Genomic DNA, 20,317 nt, shown 5'->3' with positions numbered 1-20,317 from the left:
GGTAGGGACTATCACATATATTCCGGTTTTTCGAAATTCAAAAAACTTTTTGGATTTTTTGGCTATTATATTCAAAAAACCTATTTTTTTATTTTTGGATCAAAATTCGGAATCAAAATCCAAAAAAAATCGAAAAACCGAAACAGCAGTTTTGTAGCCCTTTTGATTCCACACTTTTTATGTCAAAAACATTTTTATGTATCTCTAAAGCTGTAGGCCTGACAGCTCTTCCCGCGAAACCTTTTTTTTTTTTTGGTCGAAAATGGCAAAAATGACGTCACTCTGACGTCATTAGCGGCCAACCTATCATAGCCTTTGGAAAAAAAAATTTGGTCACCATGTGCGCTAGCTGCTCCCGGGAGGGTACTGAAAGTTTGGTGACGATCGGCGCAGCGGTTCTCGAGATATATCGAAAAAACTAAAGGGGGGGAAATGCCCCCCACCGCCTGGAAGGTTAATATTTGGCGATTTTTAACCTTGATTTTTGGTGATTTTTAAACATTTAACATTTTTTACGAAAAAGGCCTTGTAGTTACATCAATAAATAGATATAGCTAAATAAGTTTTTGATAAATTTGCATCAACATTTGACAAAAGACGTCAAATTAATGATGAAGAACGTATAAAACGTTGCAAGTTCATGGCGTAAGCGGTTCGTGAATTATTCCAGGAAAACGGGGGGTCAGATGCGACCCCCCCCCCCTCCACAGGCGGTCGCGGGTTAAAGGCCTGATCTTCAACATTACGCCTATGGCAATGCATAGATAGAAATGACTCATTTTTACGTTTAAGGTTTGGCGCTTCAGCTCCGGGCTAGGTCCGCTATTGTAGCTAGCATTTCAAACCAACCGATCACCTACTGCGCCAATTTCCATTAGAATTACAAACATTTTCCCCTGCATTGACACTGCTTCTAGCGCAAAAAAATGTGGGGTTGCTATATGGACTATCCTTCACTTTTCTTTTTTATACCAACAAAAAAAAAAAACAAGAACAAGAAAAGCACACCTCATTTACACACAATGATTGAAAACCTGTTGAACCATGCCGTATTTGTAAAAAAAAAAAAAAAAAAAAAAAAAAAATACGTTCACAATGTTTGTCGCAGTGCGTAAGTCATGTCCTCCGGCCGAGATCGTGCAAAAAAACGATGAAAGTTCAAATAATTGAATTTACGATCTCGCTACGAGATTTCCGTGTTTGCGTGACAGCGTCATGCGTTTTACCGAGATTTCCTTAAAATCGGTACGGAATTGGCAAGTTGTCGTGTTTTGCGTGACATCGTTCCCAGTGTAGCTTGCCCAATGTTGAGCAATGATGCGACATTTTTTTTTTCGGGAACGGGAACATTATTTCGGGAACGATGTCACCCAAAAACCGATGTCTAGGATAAGACGCACGAAAAACGCGTAGTGGAGCGTGGCCTTTAGTGTGCTGTTTGATGTAGTTCGTAGTCCTCCCGTCCTGCTCGATGTAGCTTGTAATCCTACCGCCAATAGTCGAGTAGTCCTACCCTGAAGCTCAGTGTAGCCAAAAGTCCTACCGTGCTGCCTAGTGCCTATTGTAGCCAGTAGTCCTACTGCTAGTAAGCGAGTAGTCCTAATCTGATGTTCAGTGTAGCCAGTAGTCCCTACCGTGCTGAGTCAATGAAGCCAGCAGCCCCTATTGTGTGTTTCCATGTAGCCAGCCCAGTAGTGTTTCTGTGCCGTTCGTAATAGCCAGTCGTCCTACTGCGCTGTTGGATGTAGTTAGGTGCCGTATTCGTACCGTGCTGTTCAATGTAGTCGATACACTGGCGGACCACGGCCGGCAGCTGGACGCCGTCGTGACACTTGCTGCGCTCCACGGCCAGCGGCAGCGGCACGCCGAACACGGGCTCCTCCTCCTCGGCGGCAGCTGCCGGCGCAGGCACACACGGCTCACCAGACACCGGCGCAGGCACACACGGCTCACCAGACACCGGCGCAGGCACACACGGCTCACCAGACACCGGCGCAGGCACACACGGCTCACCAGACACCGGCGCAGGCACACACGGCTCACCAGACACCGGCGCAGGCACACACGGCTCACCAGACACCACCACTGCCACAGCCGGCTCACCAGACACCGGCGCAGGCACACACGGCTCACCAGACACCGGCGCAGGCACACACGGCTCACCAGACACCGGCGCAGGCACACACGGCTCACCAGACACCGGCGCAGGCACACACGGCTCACCAGACACCACCACTGCCACAGCCGGCTCACCAGACACCACCACTGCAACAGCCGGCTCACCAGACACCACCACTGCCACACACGGCTCACCAGACACCACCACTGCCACAGCCGGCTCACCAGTCGGGAGCTAACCCTGCCAGCCCACCAACCTGTCACCAGTCGGGAGCTAACACTGCCAGCCTACCAACCTGTCACCAGTCGGGAGCTAACACTGTGAGCCCACCAACGTGTCACCAGCCGGGAGCTAACACTGCCAGCCCACCAACGTGTCACCAGTCGGGAGCTAACACTGCCAGCCCACCAACGTGTCACCAGTCGGGAGCTAATACTGCCAGCCCACCAACGTGTCACCAGTCGGGAGCTTACACTGCCAGCCCACCAACGTGTCACCAGTCGGGAGTTAACACTGTGAGCCCACCAACGTGTCACCAGTCGGGAGCCACACTGTGAGCCCACCAACGTGTCACCAGTCGGGAGCTAACACTGTGAGCCCACCAACGTGTCACCAGTCGGGAGCTAACACTGTGAGCCCACCAACGTGTCACCAGTCGGGAGCTAACACTGCCAGCCTACCAACGTGTCACCAGTCGGGAGCTAACACTGCCAGCCCACCAACGTGTCACCAGTCGGGAGCTAACACTGCCAGCCCACCAGCGTGTCACCAGTCGGGAGCTAACACTGCCAGCCCACCAACGTGTCACCAGTCGGGAGCTAACACTGCCAGCCCACCAACGTGTCACCAGTCGGGAGCTAACACTGCCAGCCCACCAACGTGTCACCAGTCGGGAGCTAACACTGCCAGCCCACCAGCGTGTCACCAGTCGGGAGCTAACACTGCCAGCCCACCAACGTGTCACCAGTCGGGAGCTAACACTGCCAGCCCACCAACGTGTCACCAGTCGGGAGCTAACACTGCCAGCCCACCAACGTGTCACCAGTCGGGAGCTAACACTGTGAGCCCACCAACGTGTCACCAGTCGGGAGCTAACCCTGCCAGCCCACCAACGTGTCACCAGTCGGGAGTTAACACTGCCAGCCCACCAGCGTATTTGGAAATTCCGACCTCGACGAGCATTTGTGGTAGAGAACCGCCACTTTGGTAGGGGAAACTACTGCTGTCTGCTACCATTTGCACTGCATGTGTCGCTATAGCTGCGACATCTATGCATATGCATATAAACCGCGACATCTGTGTGCGCTGATTCTACAGGGTGATCGAAAAAAAGTGTCACCCCTAATTTAAAAGCCATATAACTTGCGATTGGTTGGTCGTACGACTTTGCGCCAGTCAGCATTGGAAAGAGCATACAATTTCCTTTCGAATGGATGTAAATATGCATGGTTTATGCCTCAAGCGAAGATGTAGCTATTCAAAAAGTATGTTAAGGACGCAATTTGGCGTGTTCAAAAGTTTGGTTGTGCAAATTTGTACTTTTGACAGAGTTTTTGATCTGACAGCTCACGTGACAGCTCACGTGAGCATTTTTCTTCACTGTTCCATGGTTACCGCTGCATAAAATTGATAATCCGGCTGTGCAGGTTGTCGCAATTTTTCGCTAGTTAAGCCCACCAACGGGTCACCAGTCGGGAGCTAACACTGTGAGCCCACCAACAGCTCACCGCGTAAGACCACGACCGGCCCACCAGTCGGAGCCAGACACAGTGAACGCACAGACGACGGTAGCTGGCTGTAGACTAGCAGTGCTATTGTGTTAACGTCGTTTAAAAACAATCATTAACATCATTGTGTTAACGTCGTTAAAAAACAACCATTAACATTGTACAAGGTACGTACAATTCATATATACAGCGCTGACCTGGCCTGGGACATTCGTCGCCCGGCAATGCATGATATGATGGGTTGCTCGGCGGCCGGATGGGGGCGTGTGTGTCTGACTATTTATGAACTAAGATTTCGTTCAATCATATGCTTCAATTATTTTGCATCATTTATCTGTAATGTTTACATTATGGTTCCTTATTCTATCTTGGAAGGGAGCTCTAATTAAAGTTCTGCTTTTGCGCCAATCAACTGTTTTGCTGTTGCTATTATTTTTGGAAGGGAACAACATAAACTGAACGGAACGGAACTACAACTGTAATGGTCAGGGTCCATCGGAGAGAACGCCGTTAATAGAACAGGGTACGGCAGAAGTTTTGTTCTATGGAAAAAAATGTGCTCTGTTAGTTGCTGCATAAACCCGCGCCGGGCCGGGGGAAGGGGTGTCTGAACAACCTCCTCCCCCACGTGACACGTCTAACTCGGCTCCTGGGCAACTGAACGACACGCGGTAAGCGGCATTCGAAAGAACGTCAAAAATAATGACGGAAACAGTTCAGTCATGTTTTAGGTCAGGCCAAAGGTCAGGTCGCCAGAGGTCATCAAAGGTCAATTAAGTCAATTTCATTTTTTTCGGAAGCTGCCAACAGCTAACTCAGGAACCTTTCTGCAGTGCTAGAGCACCGCAGAAAAGCGCATTCGATAGCCCTTTTACAGAACTTTCTGAGTATTGTTCCCAGATTTGACCTCAGGTCAACGTTTTAGCCTCCAGACAGCAAAAACTCTAAAAATAGCAGTTTTCAAGAGGAAATGTTTTTAAGTACTAACTTCTGACTCAATAGACCCACGACAATACTTATGCCAGCATCGTGTTCCTCTCGTTGAGACTCGCCGAATGAACTATTGATTTCATATTTGTGTGAAACTGGCGGTACCTCGGTGACCAGGGCTCGTCTAAGCAATTTTCAATGGCGGGGAGGGGGGGGGGGAGGACTGAAGGAGCCAAAGCTAGGGTAACCCCAAATCCTGTTTTCTCATCGGATTTAGGCCACTTGTTTTTCATCACAGCGCTGAGAACATGATATTAAAAAAAAAAAAAAACAGGCGATCCGAGCCATACCTTGACCCTCGCCGGCACAGGGGGTGATGCAACCCCCCCTAAGGTTTTTCGCGAATAACTCGCGTAAAAAGCGGCCGATCGCGACGAAACTTTCAGTACCCTCGCATTGATCAATTTTACACCTACCCTGAAAATTTCATGACCCTGACCCAAATGACCTTTGACCTGTGACCTCTTTTCCGAGACCATGTTTGGCCCGAATCGCGATTCTGCGTATGTCGGCTCGCATTAGCCGCGCGTTTGCAAGCTTTTCGTTGTTTCAAACGTTCAAACATGTGATTTGATGTTGCTCCCATGCATTAGGGTTGGTGTCAAGGTCACCTGAAGGTCAGGTCAGGTCAGGTCATTGACCTTTGGTGACCTCGGTTCACTTTCTCGAGTTTTACATGTTTCTAGGCTAGTTTTTGGAGCTGAATTCGAATTTAGCAACCATTTGAACATTTACGAAGTAGTTTTGGTGCCTTCGTAACATGTTACGAAGCTGTCAGAGGCAGTTGACACGTACCACGAATACCCGTCACAACCCCTAATGGTTGACCTGACCTGACCTGACCCGACCTGGTCTAAATGGTTAAAGACATCATCTGTGATCAAAACTAACACGATATTCGTGATCAGCACCCCGAAAAACCCCTTAGCAGCCACACTTTACGACTTTCTAATAGGTCCCGATTTTCCCGACTTTGGGTCATTGACCTGGAAGGTCAATCAATGACCTAAGACCTTAAAATTGGGTATCATCGGCTTCCTCTCGTCACAGGCAACACGCTCGTTTTTTCCGCGAAGCTCTAGCTCGATCAGGGGCCAAACGGCAAGGGGGGGTCCAACCGACCCCCCCCCCCCCTACACATTAGAAGCTGGCAAACGCCGCACACATGCGAGGGTTAACCCTCGCCCGTACCTATACCATACATAGGGTGGGGGGAGGGGTCGAACAGACCCCTTCGGTTTTCCGCAAATAACTCGCGTAAAAAGCGACCGATTGCGACGAAACTTTCAGTACCCTTACGTTTATCAATTTCACACCTACTCTTGAGAATTTCATGACCCTGATCCAAATGATCTTTGACCTGTGACTTACTTTTCGAGACCATGTTTGGCCGGAATCGCGATTCGGCGTATGTCGGCTCCCATTAGCCGCGCGTTTGCAGTCTTTTGGTGGTTTCAAACGTTCAACCATGTGATTTGATGTTGCTCTAATTCATGGGTGGGTATCAAGGTCACCGGAATGTCAGGTCAGGTCACTGACCTTTGATGCCTGGATTCATTTTTTCGAGTTTTACATGTTTCTAAGCTAGTTTTTGGAGCTGAATTTAAATTTAGCAACCATTTGAAAAATTACGAAGAAGTTTTGATGCCTTCCAGGACCTCGTCAAACATGTTAACTGGGGAGGGGGCGGAAATTGCCTCCCCAGTGGAGCGGATTGCCCCCCCCCCCCCGTCAACACGTGAGCTTCTCCCAAAATTACCTTCTTTGCTATCAGAAATATAAAAAGGTCTAGGGCGAAAGCTGGCTGTCTTTTGGCAGCGTGACCATAACAGAAGTGCAGGTATGGGCAGTGCACCGCATTGGTTTAGGTGATTTGCGAGAAATTCCTAATTTTACGTTTCGTGAATGCGTTTTATATTTTTTTCTAGCATAATAAGCAGAAGAAAACTGATCTTATTTGACTGACATTAGTCCTGAAGTAGTATTTTTGTCATACTTAGGACTCATCCAAGTATTACGTGCTCCTGCTCGAGCGAAATTTTTGTCGTGCTGCCATATTGAAGGATTTTTTAGAAAAATGCAGACACTTGGGTAACACCGCCCACTTGGGAAATTTGGTATTTAATAGCACATTGTGACACCTAACCCAGGAGTGACGCATTTCAAATAAATAAAGAACGTTGTTGCTATGTTTTCTTTTTTAGAGGATAATGAAAAACTTCCAGAAAATGAAATTTTTGGACTTAAAGTAGTCTAGTTATATAAATGAGTACTACGTTGTACCAGGGATATAATAAAATGGTTTCCACTGTATTTTATAGATATACTAAAACGCCTCGAAATTTACGATAAGAAGAGCAACTTAAAGGGACCCTCCCACCTTCAAAAAAGTTTATGAATTGGCATGAAAGTGATGTCGCTCGGTTCAGAAAGAGCGAAAACGAATATCTACCAAATTTCACCGAAAAATATTCACCGGTTTTCAAGATATTAGACTTTTACTTTTGTTTACTTTTTTGGGATCTCCGCTGTTTCTAGCGACTTTATTTTAGAAGTGCGGCGTTTGCGGCAGATGTTGCGCGCAAATAGCATATACCACCGCGTGCTACAAAACGTTTTAGTCAAACATCTAAAAATCGTTAGATATCTGCGCTGACGTCACACATTCAGAGGGGTATTCCTAAGCATTAGCCCCTCTGAATCAAAATGCTGCAATTTTGAAATTCAATATTTCCGATTTAAGGCATTTCTCGATGTTGTGAGTGCCGAAACCGGTAATTGTGAGCCAGGGACCCCATTTTGGCTATCTCAACTCAAATCTAATGTTAAGGTGGGAGGGTCCCTTTAATAGTCCAGCAATATGCAGATTTCGTTGCCTGCCGAGCTCGGGCGGTGTTACCCAGCGGTCGGTGTTATCCCCGAAAAATGTAGACATTTACTAAATATGGAATAATCAAATTAGGAACGACACTACAAGAAAACAATTGGTTGACATCAGGGTTGTGCTCGACTCAAAAAAATTTGCCGACTCGACTCGTCATTCAACTTCAGAATGCCCTGACTCAACTCTGACTCAAACAAGGAGCTGATTTTTCCCTTGACTCGACTCATGACTCAAGCGGCTCAATGAAAATATGAGTTGACTCAAACTTGACTCAATTTTTTTGTTGAGTCAAGTGTGTTGACTCAAAATTGACTCAGATAAAAAAGTTGTTGAGCGGGGGGGGGGGTGAAAAAATCCGGCAGGAGGGCCAGGCCTAAGTTGTTAAGCATGGGGAGGATGAAAAACTTATACTATATATTGTTTCTAGAAAGTTGAGTCAGCTGACTCATGTTCCTAAATGTTTTTGACTCAACTCAATGTCAAAAGTTATTTTACTGACTCAACTCTGACTCAACTCAACACCTTAATATTTTTGTCCGACTCAACTCTGACTCAACTCAACAGCTCAACATTTTATCCGACTCGACTCAAATCTGACTCATTTGAGTCAGAGTTGAGTCAAATTTCTGACTCGACTCATGAGTCAAGCACAACCCTGGTTGACATGTATGTAAAATTGATGCGACAATCCAATGAAACTGAGACATTGATCATTTGACCAAAAATTACGTACTAGACCCTGAAAAGTTAAGGGGGTCGGTGTCCCCCATCTTCCCCTACATGGATTTAACGAGAAACATTAAATAATTTGATCAGTTAAGGTCTAGCTACACTAGGCGGGATCCTACATACGTCCGTGATCTGCGAGTTTACGGGTTTTGCAGAAAATCGGTACGCAGGTCAAGTTCAGCTGATAGGAAATACACAGGGCCGGCTACACTGGGGTCACGCAGATTCAGTTAAGGAAATTCCGGACGTTCAGTACAGGAAATGCCGGATAGTCAGGACGGTCAGGATGTTCCGTACCGATATAAAGTCCAGAGCTACGAACTTTTTTGCAGAATCTGCGTGATTGCGTGATATGAGACAGTTGTTGGCGCACTTGGTGGCGCACCGTATGAATCCAAGTTACGTAATTAATAATTGTTTCTTTAAATTTCATGTCTTTTTGATGTTTTATGAACAAAATAAACTAATTATCAATAAAATAGTATAGAAGATAGCAAACTTAGCGTTTGTCGCGAAAACATTTATTAGTTGTTATTATTACGTCAGCATACAATAATTCACGGAAATTCTGGAAAATCGTAGAAACCGATGTCAAGCGAGTCTCGCAATCACGGATCTGCAGATCACGCACGTAATTTCCTGGACGGTCACGCATAGTGTAGCTCAGCCTTACTGTTCAGTGTTCATGGCTATGGGAAAAGCCAGGGTTTTGTGATTTTCAGAGCTGGGCCCTATTTCACGGCACGCCGCTTCACTCTGCTTCAGCGCGCTTTACTGAAGCCGTGAGTTAACCCGCGCCCTGCTGGGGGTCCTGGATTTCCACGCCCTGCTGGGGGGGGGGTGTTTGAACACCCCCCTTGTAACTCGGCTCCTGGGCCACGTAGCGATACGCGGAAGGCGGCGTTCGAAAGAGCGTCAAAAATAATGACGAAATCACTTCGGTCAATTTTTTTGGTCAGGTCAAAGGTCAGGTCACCAGAGGTCATTGAAGGCCAAAGTTCGCCGATTTCCAGGTCGAATATAAAAATTTCCAAGAAGCCAACGCATAACTCGGGAACCAATAGAGCTACAGCACCGCGGAAAAGCGCATTTGATAGCCCTATTAACGCCCTTTCTGAGTAATTATCTCAAATTTGACCTAACGTCAACGGTTTTGCCTGCAGGGGGCAAAAACTGCAAAAATAACCGATTTTTTTCGGAAACAGTTTTCGGCAATAACTTTTGACCCAAGCCTTGTACGAGCTTACTTTTACCGGCATCGTGTTCCTCTCATCAAGACGGATCGAATGAACTATAACTTGACCTTGAAAGGTCAACTTGAAAATTTGACCTCAGGTCAAGGTCATGACCTGACCGGAAAGGGTCATGTTGCATATCAGTCGATCCGTATAGTCGAGCTGAACACATCTAAGGCGTTTTCATCGCTCTAGCATGCCTCTATCAAAAATTATTTGCGAAAAACTGTTAGATACCATTCGTGACCTAAGATGACCTCAGGGCATAAACAAAGGTCACGGACACCATTTTCATGTTCAGTGTGTCTAATCCACTTGTAATTCGGTGTTTGGGAGTGTTTATAATGTCTTTCATCCAAAAGAGGCGCATTTCAATTTTCTCCCATTGACTTATAATGGGGAGGTCGCAAAATTGACCTGACCTTAGGTCATCGATATCAAAATTCTGAGATATACGTTTTGTACATGCTGTTGCTCTTAGCAATCGCTGAAAGTTTCAAAGCGATCGGTCACTCGGTGTAGCTATGGCAGACATTGAAACTTTTTATGAGGTGAGGTCACTTCAAGTGACCTGGTGACCTGACCTTGAATGACCTTGGTCTGAAATTTACACAACATGTGTAGAATTAATGTATGATAAGGTGTACCAAAAACAGCGGCGGATATTCGCGAAAAACCACAAGGGGGGTGTTCAAACACCCCCCCCCCCAGCAGGGCGCGGGTTAAAACCCACGCCCCGCTGAGGGGTGGGCAGAATCTGCCCCCTCCCATGTTTCGCCAATAACTTCTAAACGCGTTACGCCAGCGACGTCAAACTTTCAGTACCTTATCATACATCAATTTAACACGTTCCCTGCATGTCAGCCATTTTCGCCTCAAAAGGGCAAAACTTCAAACGCCGCTAACATCTTCATTTTTAAAGGAATCAAGACGTAACAAAAAAAGGTTCTACGTGATTATTTTTTGTCTATCCAATGGTTATCTCGTTTTCTGTTGTTGAAAACTTTCGATTTTGGCCCAATTTTTTTTTTCTTTAAACACTGACCTTTTTGGGAAAATCATTATAAAATCCAAAATTTTGAGTGTATCGAAATAAACGGAATATATGTCAGAGAAGTGGTCTATGTGAACCTACATACCAATTTTTAGAAGAATCGGTTCAAAAATGTGAGAGTTATTCAAAATTTTATGACGTCTTGACACACAAAAATTTTGAAAAAAAAATGATTTTTTTTTGGAAGTTCTAGGTCTTGTACGGAAACAAAAATAGCACCATTCGATTCGCCGTCAAAAACTGCATCAGATACAGATACATGTAGACACCTTTTTAGGTCTTAAAAACCAACTTCAAAATTTGACCTCACATGACGTGACCTTGATCTGTCTTCGACCTAACATTCATCCAGATGTGATCCATATCACTCATTGAGTTTGTCTCTTGAATTATATGAATAAAATAACCCATAAAACATGTATCGCACATTCCCTTTTCTATATTTCGTTTTTGATGACCTGACCTGACATTTTCATGATATTGTATGCAACGAATATTGTCTTGGTAGCCTAAGAACACGTTTTGGGCAATCAGTCTCAATCCATTCTTCGGCAACTACGAGGCAAGGCCGATACTGAAGAAACTTGCATTTTGTACCCTTGACCTGACCTTGACCTGACCTCTGATTTACTTAAGCAAAAAAACGGCTCTTAAGATCCGCCTTATGGTGAGCTTTCGATTGCCGTTTTCCCAGTTTTTCTACGACCATCGCTTCGGAAGTTAGACAGGGGGAGGGGCAGAATCTGCCCCCCCCCCCCCCATCACTGTCTGGTGGGTCAATGTGAAGGGGTAACACACTAATGTTAACCTTCGCCCGTATTGCTTTTCCAGCCGCGAACGCATAAGGAGAAAGGGGGGGGGGGGGGTCCGTTGGACCCCCTTGCCGTTTCTTCCCTGATCGAGCTAGAGCTTCGCGGAAAAAAACGACCGTGCTGCCCGTGACGAGAGGAGGCCGATGCTACCTAATTTTAAGATCCTTAGTCATCAGTTAACCTTTCTGGTCAGGTCAATGACCCAAAAGTCGGGAAAATCGGGACCTGTTAGAACGTGATAAAGGGTGGCTGCTATGATTTTTTTCGGGGTGCTGATCACGAATATCATGTTAATTATGATCATAGATGATGTCTTCATGTTTTTAGGCCAGGTCGGGTCAGATCAGGTCAGGTCAACCAGTAAGGGTTTTGCCGGGTATTCGTAGTAGGTGGCAACCGCCTCCGACAGCTTCGTAACATGTTACGAAGGCACCAAAACTTCTTCGTAATTGTTCAAATGGTTGCTAAATTCGAACTCAGCTCCAAAAACCAGCCTAAAAACATGTAAAACTCAAAAAAGTGAACCGAGGTCATCGAAGGTCAATGACCTGACCTGACCTTCCGGTGACCTTGACATCCACTCTAATGCATGGGAGCAGCAACACATCCCACGTTTGATTGCTTGAAACCACTTAAAAGAGCGCAAACGCGCGGCTAATGCGAGCCGACATACGCCGAATCTAACAGGTCCCGATTTTCCCGACTTTTGGGTCATTGACCTGACCTGAAAGGTCAACTGATGACTAAGGAGTAAGGATCTTAAAATTAGGTAGCATCGGCCTCCTCTCGTCACTGGCAGCGCGGTCGTTTTTTTCCGCGAAGCTCTAGCTCGACCAGGGGCGAAACGGCAAAGGGGTCAAACGGACCCTCCCCCCCCCCCCCCACTATGCGTTTGCGGCTGGGAAAAAAAAAACAACAATACGGGCGAGGGTTAACATTAGTGTGTTGCCCCTTCACATTGACCCACCAGACAGTGATAGTCATTCTTATCCGTGTTGGGCGTTTCATTGGGTTTGTGGGTTGCAAACACCAGTTGGGTCGCTGGCCAGCTGCCAATTGACAATTTGCTACTCGGCGCTCTTTGGGCCCTGTTTCACGGCACGCTGCTTCACTCCGCTTCAGCGCGTTTCAATGAAGCGGTAACCTCCGATACTAAGGCATGACGTTATCACAAAACGCCAGCGTGCTGTATTATATTGCTTGCAGTAGGCATTGCTTGGCATTGAGATAGGTATGTCGGGGAATACAAACATAAAATGTAACGGCCATATTTCAATTCGAAACAATCCTGCAAGCAATATAATACAGCGCGCTGGCGTTTTGTGATGACGTCATATCTTAGCATCGGAGGTTCCCTTTTACTCACCGCTTCAGTGAAGCGCACTGAAGCGGAGTGCCGTGAAACAGGGCCCAGCTCTGAAAATCACAAAATCTTGGCTTTTCCCGTAGCCATGAACACTGAACAGTTATTATACTGTAATATTCAACCGGGATATTACACTGTAATATTCAATTCAATAATTGAACAAATTATTTAATGTTTCTCGTTAAAACCATGTAAGACTCCTAACAGAAAAGTATTGCAGAGAAGGTAATTTTATGAGAAGTTCACGTTTTGACTGGGGGTGCAGGTGTTGGCCACGGGGGGGGGGAAATCCGCTCCACTGGGGAGGCAACTGCCCCCCCCCCCCAGTTAACATGTTAGATGATGCCCTGCACGTGACCCGAGATCCGTTCGCAGTCAGAATCGTTATCCCTTAGGGGTAGAAACGATTAGGTAGGTACCTGATAAAAGTTGTAACAGGAAGAGGACACAACTTTTGCCGGATCCTGGGCCCAATCTTACCAATGCCGTGAATAGGATTTGGCAGCACTGGCCGAAGTTTATGGCACTGATATCAATGACATCCCTTTCATTTACACCCAGCTAATCTTATCCAATGATTTTCATAGCGAGAATGATTATGAATGTTGCCCGAACGAATGAATAAATGAATGTTGAATAGTTTTGAATGTTACCAAATGCCGTGAATGCGCATTCACGGCATTTGGTAAGATTGGGCCCTGTATATCTACGATGTCACATATGTTGTGTCAGAAAAAAAATGTTAAGATGCATGCATGTTCAGGTGCAGATGATTTACAAATTACTAACACATATATTTTTCGCAAAATAAAAACGCACTTGAATGCATTTATTAAGTTATGTAAACGCCAACAATTTTCTGAATTAACAGCTTACCTGAAACAGACTTTTTCCGTTCATTGCCTTTGGTTTGGTCTTTTTTCTTTTTCTGCCGCCCTACCGGGGCATCTTTAAAAAATTCTTTATGTTTTAGTTCTTTGTTCTCTTTTGACTTTTCTTTGGGCTTCTCCTCTCTGGGTCGTTCCTTGACTTTCTCCTTTGTCTTTTCTTTCTCCTCTTTCATTTTTTCTTTCTCTTTAAGTTTCTCCTCCCTGTGTTTCTCTTTTTCCTTCATTTTCTCTTCTTTAAAAAGTTCTCTTGCGTCTTTTCGGGCCTTGAAGTCCTTTTCCTTTACTTCCTTTACCTTCACTTCCTTTTCCTTATGTTCCTTCTGCTTGTCTTTTTCTCGTTTTTCTTTTTTTGAGAACTTGAACGGATTTCCCAACTTGCCTCGCAAGGGACTCCTGCAACAAACGTACAGTTAGAGCGAGCAGTAGCCAGACCAGACAGCTGGATGCCTACACACAAAGCACCATAAGCTGAGAGCACGGGCTGAGGTGTGTTACAACTTAAATCCAAAGCTACAACTGTAATAGGGTAAGGGCTGGTAAGAGGACGCGGGCGATAAGAGTACGCATCAACTGTTTCGGTTGCCTAGCAACGCGGGTTTGTCGAGTTCATGAAGTGACATGAAGCCGTCAGTGCGTGTTTGTATGGTGTTTGTCACCAACGGAACGTGGGCGTTGTGCGGTGACGCTGTTAAGTTTAAGGCGATGAATATTATTTTGGAGCGTTATGATATTATTATGGTATGGTACCAAGATTCTTATAGATAAGGTTGGGACACTAGTCACGTGATCGTTTTTCCTGCTTTTCCCAACCCTGCTCACGATTTTCATAAGCCTTGATTTATTCTTGAAGCACTTTGCACAGAGGCGTTTGTAGTTAATTTATTTACAAAAACTAATTCAATGATATAAGAAATTAATAACCAGTATAACGCCTTTTGGGGCGACTAACGGAGCGAGCGAGAGGGTGGGCCTTGCACGTGCGAAATTGCGAGGGGGTACCTCCAACTGACTTGTGCACGGCACCCTACCAACCGGTCTGTAGCGACGTGCCAAATTTGGGCACAATCGGCCCAGCCGTTCTCGAGATCTGGAAGCGGCACCCTGCACGTGCGCACGTGCAAAATGGGTCCCAACTGACTTGTGCACGGCATCCTACTAACCGGTCCCTAACTGTGTACCAAATTTGAGCGCAATCGGTCGAGCCGTTCTCGAGATCTGGAAACGACCCCTGCACGTGCGCACGTGCAGCAGCACCCCAACTGTGGCACATGGATATGCATTGCCTAGTAGGTGCCTACCTACATGCCAACTTTCAGCGCAATCGGCCCAGTAGTTACCGAGATATTGCAACTATTACAAAAGTGACACATCTTCGTTTTGCACGTGGCACGTGCATAAGGAGTCACCCACATGCATCAGGAATAGTCCAATACTTGGTAGAAGGAATGAAGCTACCCTGCAAAAATTACCGCGTGTAAATCGGCCAAGTGGTTGCTGAGATATAAGCCTCGCAAAAGCGTGACCACGCCGGCCGGCCGGCCGCTCATACTCAGAAATTTCTGTTAATCTAAGGAAAGACTACGCTCGCTTCGCTCGCTCCGTAAAAAAAAAACATTTTTACTCGCAATCTTCATCAAAAGCTGAATTAATTCGCGTTTCATTAATTTAACCAGTATAACGCCTTTTGTGGCGACTAACGGAGCGACCGAGAGGGTGGGCCTTGCACGTGCGAAATTGCGAGGGGGTAGGGGAGGGTGGGGCAAAGCGGCCACCCTAACGCTTCTCACGATGCCAACGCTTGATCTTTAAACTTGAAAAGATTCTTTCTATACCAATGTGATCCCTATTAAGTTGCCTTTTATTTCAACTGCGTTTTATTTCCAAAGGCGTTCACATATGGAAGATATTGACAAAACTTTAAACCTATGCATATTGGCCACTTTGCCCCATACCCTGGGGCAAAGGGGCCACCGGCGTCTTCTCAAGTCCCGATATGAGAAACAAAATAGTTGCCTCATGTACGACTAGGGTATTTGATGGTGACAAGGTTTAAGCGAGGATGGATGTTTGCTTTGTCAGCATCCCACCTGTAGGTAAACAAAGAAAGGATTTTCATGAAAAAAACATTTAATTGCACCAGTATAACGCCTTTTGGGGCGACTAACGGAGCGAGCGAGAGGGTGGGCCTTGCACGTGCGAAATTGCGAGGGGGTACCTCCAACTGACTTGTGCACGTCACCCTACTAACTGGTCTCTAGCGATGTGCCAAATTTGGGCACAATCGGCCCAGCCGTTCTCGAGATCTGGAAGCGGCACCCTGCACGTGCGCACGTGCAAAATGGGTCCCAACTGACTTGTGCACGGCACCCTACTAACCGGTCCCTAACCGTGTACCAAATTTGAGCGCAATCGGTCCAGCCGTTCCCGAGATCTGGAAACGACCCCTGCACGTGCGCACGTGCAGCAGCACGTGCGCACTCTGGCACATGTATATGCAGTGCCTAGTGGGTGCCTACCTACATGCCAACTTTCAGCGCAATCGGCCAAGTAGTTACCGAGATATTGCAACAATTACAAAACTGACACCTCTTCGTTTTGCACGTGGCACGTGCATAAGGGGTCACCCACATGCATCGGGAATAGTCCAATACTTGGTAGAAGGAATGAAGCTACCCTACAAAAATTACCGCGTGTAAATCGGTCAAGTGGTTGCTGAGATATAAGCCTCGCAAAAGCGTGACCACGGCCGGCCGGCCGGCCGGCCGGCCGGCCGCTCATACTCAGAAATTTCCGTTAATCTAAGGAAAGACTACGCTCGCTTCGCTCGCTCCGTAATTATTTGGTAACTCATACAACTGAAAAGTGGCCAAGATGAATGCATGACGACACATTTGAATAAAAATAATGTTTTTTATCCAGATGGAAACAACTTATGGCCAATTGGGGGGTGGCCACTTTGCCCCGGCCACTTTGCCCCGCGCATACCGTCCGAGACAAAAAGATTCCAGCTTAGCTATTAGTGGGGTAAAAAATATTAAAATTGGTAGAATACATGTACGATAACCATGCAATGCATGGACAAGAACGCTTATAAAAATTCCAAACGGTTATGAAATAACATAACATTTAAAAATTTTAAACATAGTTGGTAACCTGGCAAGAAATGCTTTTCCGTGTTTCACAGAACAATGGTGATGGGCCTGAAACCCCGGTCTGGCTCATTCGAACGACCGTGAAGAGAAGTATAATTGGAAACCATAAATTGGAACTGACGCCAGCTATGAAGGGCTAAAACGATGGGTGGCCGCTTTGCCTCGGGTGGCCGCTTTGCCCCACTCTCCCCTACCTCCAACTGACATGTGCACGGCACCCTACTAACCGGTCTCTAGCGATATGCCAAATTTGAGCACAATCGGCCCAGCCGTTCTCGAGATCTGGAAGCGGCACCCTGCACGTGCGCACGTGCAAAATGGGTCCCATTTGACTTGTGCACGGCACCCTACTAACTGCTCCGTAACCGTGTACCAAATTTGAGCGCAATCGGTCCAGCCGTTCTCGAGATCTGGAATCGACCCCTGCACGTGCGCACGTGCAGCAGCACCCCAACTGTGGCACATGGATATGCATTGCCTAGTAGGTGCCTACCTACATGCCAACTTTCAGCGCAATCGGCCCAGTAGTTACCGAGATATTGCAACTATTACAAAAGTGACACCTCTTCGTTTTGCACGTGGCACGTGCATAAGGAGTCACCCGCATGCATCAGGAATAGTCCAATACTTGGTAGAAGGAATGAAGCTACCCTACAAAAATTACCGCATGTAAATCGGTCAAGTGGTTGCTGAGATATAAGCGTCGCAAAAGCGTGACCACGGCCGGCCGGCCGGCCGGCCGCTCATACTCAGAAATTTCCGTTAAAGGAAATAGTTCACTTTCACGAAATTACTTTTTTGCAATGGATTTATGATTTTTTATGCTCAAAATGATCAGCAAAGAAAATAAAACCTTTTATAAAAAAAAATATTTTCTATTTTTTAATATAGGAGGAAATGACCCCTGTAAGCACGGACGTATAAATAAACTGGACTGACAATCCCAATGGACCTCCTATGGAAGATAGCGAAGCCGACAAGGCGCCATTTTACGTTGCCAAAAAACCGTGCTCTGGAAGGTCATCGAGCCAATACAATTAGAATTGCGTCCAAATGGATGATCGGATCGAGATGCTGGTGGTACCGTTCGACGGGTAATTCCTTGAGGCAGGTGATGATGGATGTCACATGTCACCCGGTGTCACATGGCGCGTGCCACGTGCCGACAAACTTACAAAGGGCAAAAACCTTTAAGCGACGCTTCAAATCAAACGAAGGGCGGCACAGGTGCCAAACTCCCAGGTCACATGTCCCAGTGTTCGACCACTAACATATGGTATGTTCGGCATCAGGGGGTGCGGAATGCACGCGCTAGTGGCGAAAAACGTGTTTTGAGGAGGCATCCTCCGATTCCGGAAAACCTTGACCTAGGCACACCAAATTTGGCACACTGACACTACTGGACACACGCTTTGAGGCGCTGTACAAATAGGCGTGCTGGGGTACACGGTGCACGTGCTGTGTACGTGCAAACCTTTTGATGTTGCACTCCAGGTGTCACATATATGCGGGTAGGGCGGGTAGCGCTGGCAAGCTCAAAGTGCCAAATTTACACAGGCCACCCAGAATGTATTCCAGCATAGTTTTGAGCATATCCATCTCCTGGTGGCCCCCAAAGGTGCGCTCTGCACGTGCAAAAAAATTATCCGCGCCGGGCGGTGGGGATGATTGGACAGACTGAGACACCCTATGTGGATTTACATGTAAATATCTCGAAAACGGCGTTGTGTAGCGCCGCCGTTTTTGGCACACCTTTTCATACATCTTTTTCATAAATGCTGCATAACTTTCAGACTTAGGTCGCTCAAGGTTAGGTCACCAGGTTACGTCCAAGTGGCCTTACCTTAGGAAAAATTATAATGCCCGTCATAGCTACACAGACTATACAATCGGCTTAAAACGTGCAGCAATTGATAAGATCAACAGTATATACGTAGAGTACCTACCTCTATCTCGAAATTTCAATATCACTGACCTAGGGCTTTGTTGATTTTGCGACCTCAGACCACCAGCACGGCAAATAATTTATTTTGTCAAATTCGGGCTCCTAAACTTTTTGCTACGGCAGCAACGCAAATTTACGCCTCAATCGCCGGCCAGCGCAGCATAGGCATCTTTGTTCTCTACGTTGTTTGCGCCTGCAGTAATACTGTACCGCAATAACCATTATCTTCATCTTTCACCCATAGATGGCAGTAGCAAAACGCCTGCATCTATGCTGTGCCGCAGTGCTCTTACAATACGAGCTGAGCAATGAGCATTGAGCAAGCAAGTGATATTGAAATCATAGGCGGCGGAACGAGGGGGCACCGGGGCACCGTGCCCCCTTTAATTTTGGCATTTTAACATAGCCCTTACAATGCAACGCCCTATGCGCGTTGCATGGAAAGAATGGGACCAAAAGTCGGCAGTGCCCCCCTTTAATTGAAGGTGTTCCGCCGCCACTGATTGAAATTCCGAGGTAGAGGTACTCTACGTATATACTGTTGCTCTTATCAAACGCTGCACGTTTTAAACCGATTGTTCAGTCTGTGTAGCTATGACGGGCACTATAACTTTTCCTGAGGTAAGGTCACTTGGACGTAACCTGATGACCTAACCTTGAGTGACCTAAGTCTGAAAGTTACGCAGCATGTGTGAAAAAGATGCATGAAAAGGTGTGCCAAAAACGGCGGCGCTACACAACGCCGTTTTCGAGATATTTACATAAATCCACATAGGGTGTCCAAGCATCCCCACCGCCCGGCGTGGATAATTTTTTGCACGTGCAGAGCGCACCTTTGGGGGCCACCAGGAGATGGATATGCTCAATAACTATGCTGGAATGCATTCTGGGTGGCCTGTGTAAATTTGGCACCTTGAGCTTGCCAGCGCTACCCGCCCTACCCGCATATGTGACACCTGGAGTGCAACATCAAAAGGTTTGCACGTGCACAGAACGTGCACCGTGTACCCCAGCACGCCTATTTGTACAGCACCTTAAAGCACGTGTCCAGTAGTGTCAGTGTGCCAAATTTGGTGTGCCTAGGTCAAGGTTTTCCGGAATCGGAGGATGCCTCATCAAAACATGTTTTTCGCCACTAGCGCGTGCATTCCGCACCCCCTGATGCCGAACATAACATATGTTAGTGGTCGAATACTGGGACATGTGACCTGTGAGTTTGGCACCTGTGCCGCCCTTCGTTTGATTTGAAGCGTCGCTTAGAGGTTTTTGCCCTTTGTAAGTTTGTCGGCACGTGGCACGCGCCATGTGACACCGGGTGACATGTGACATCCATCATCACCTGCCTCAAGGAATTACCCGTCGAACGGTACCACCAGCATCTCGATCCGATCATCCGTTTGGACGCAATTCTAAT

The 20,317-nt window shown here is 46.6% G+C and overlaps 1 protein-coding gene across 1 annotated transcript in view; it reads right to left on the bottom strand.

Annotated features, from left to right (window-relative positions):
* The window catches only part of LOC122389205 (ralA-binding protein 1-like), an 85,445-nt gene extending 70,829 nt beyond the window's left edge, over positions 1-14,616 (bottom strand). The window contains exons 1-2 of the mRNA XM_043380985.1: positions 13,793-14,616; positions 1,768-1,896 (exon numbers count right to left, since the gene is read on the bottom strand). Of these exons, the coding sequence (XP_043236920.1) occupies positions 1,768-1,896; positions 13,793-14,030 (367 nt within the window). The 5' untranslated portion in view covers positions 14,031-14,616. The remainder of the gene's footprint in view (positions 1-1,767; positions 1,897-13,792) is intronic.
* Between the last annotated feature and the right edge of the window lie 5,701 nt (positions 14,617-20,317).

This window comes from Amphibalanus amphitrite, unplaced genomic scaffold (assembly GCF_019059575.1).
Source record: "Amphibalanus amphitrite isolate SeventyFive unplaced genomic scaffold, NRLGWU_Aamphi_draft 000348F_arrow, whole genome shotgun sequence".
NCBI lineage: Eukaryota > Metazoa > Arthropoda > Thecostraca > Balanomorpha > Balanidae > Amphibalanus > Amphibalanus amphitrite.
Note: the sequence above shows the minus strand (reverse complement) of the source record. Positions and strands in the feature narration are given on the sequence as shown.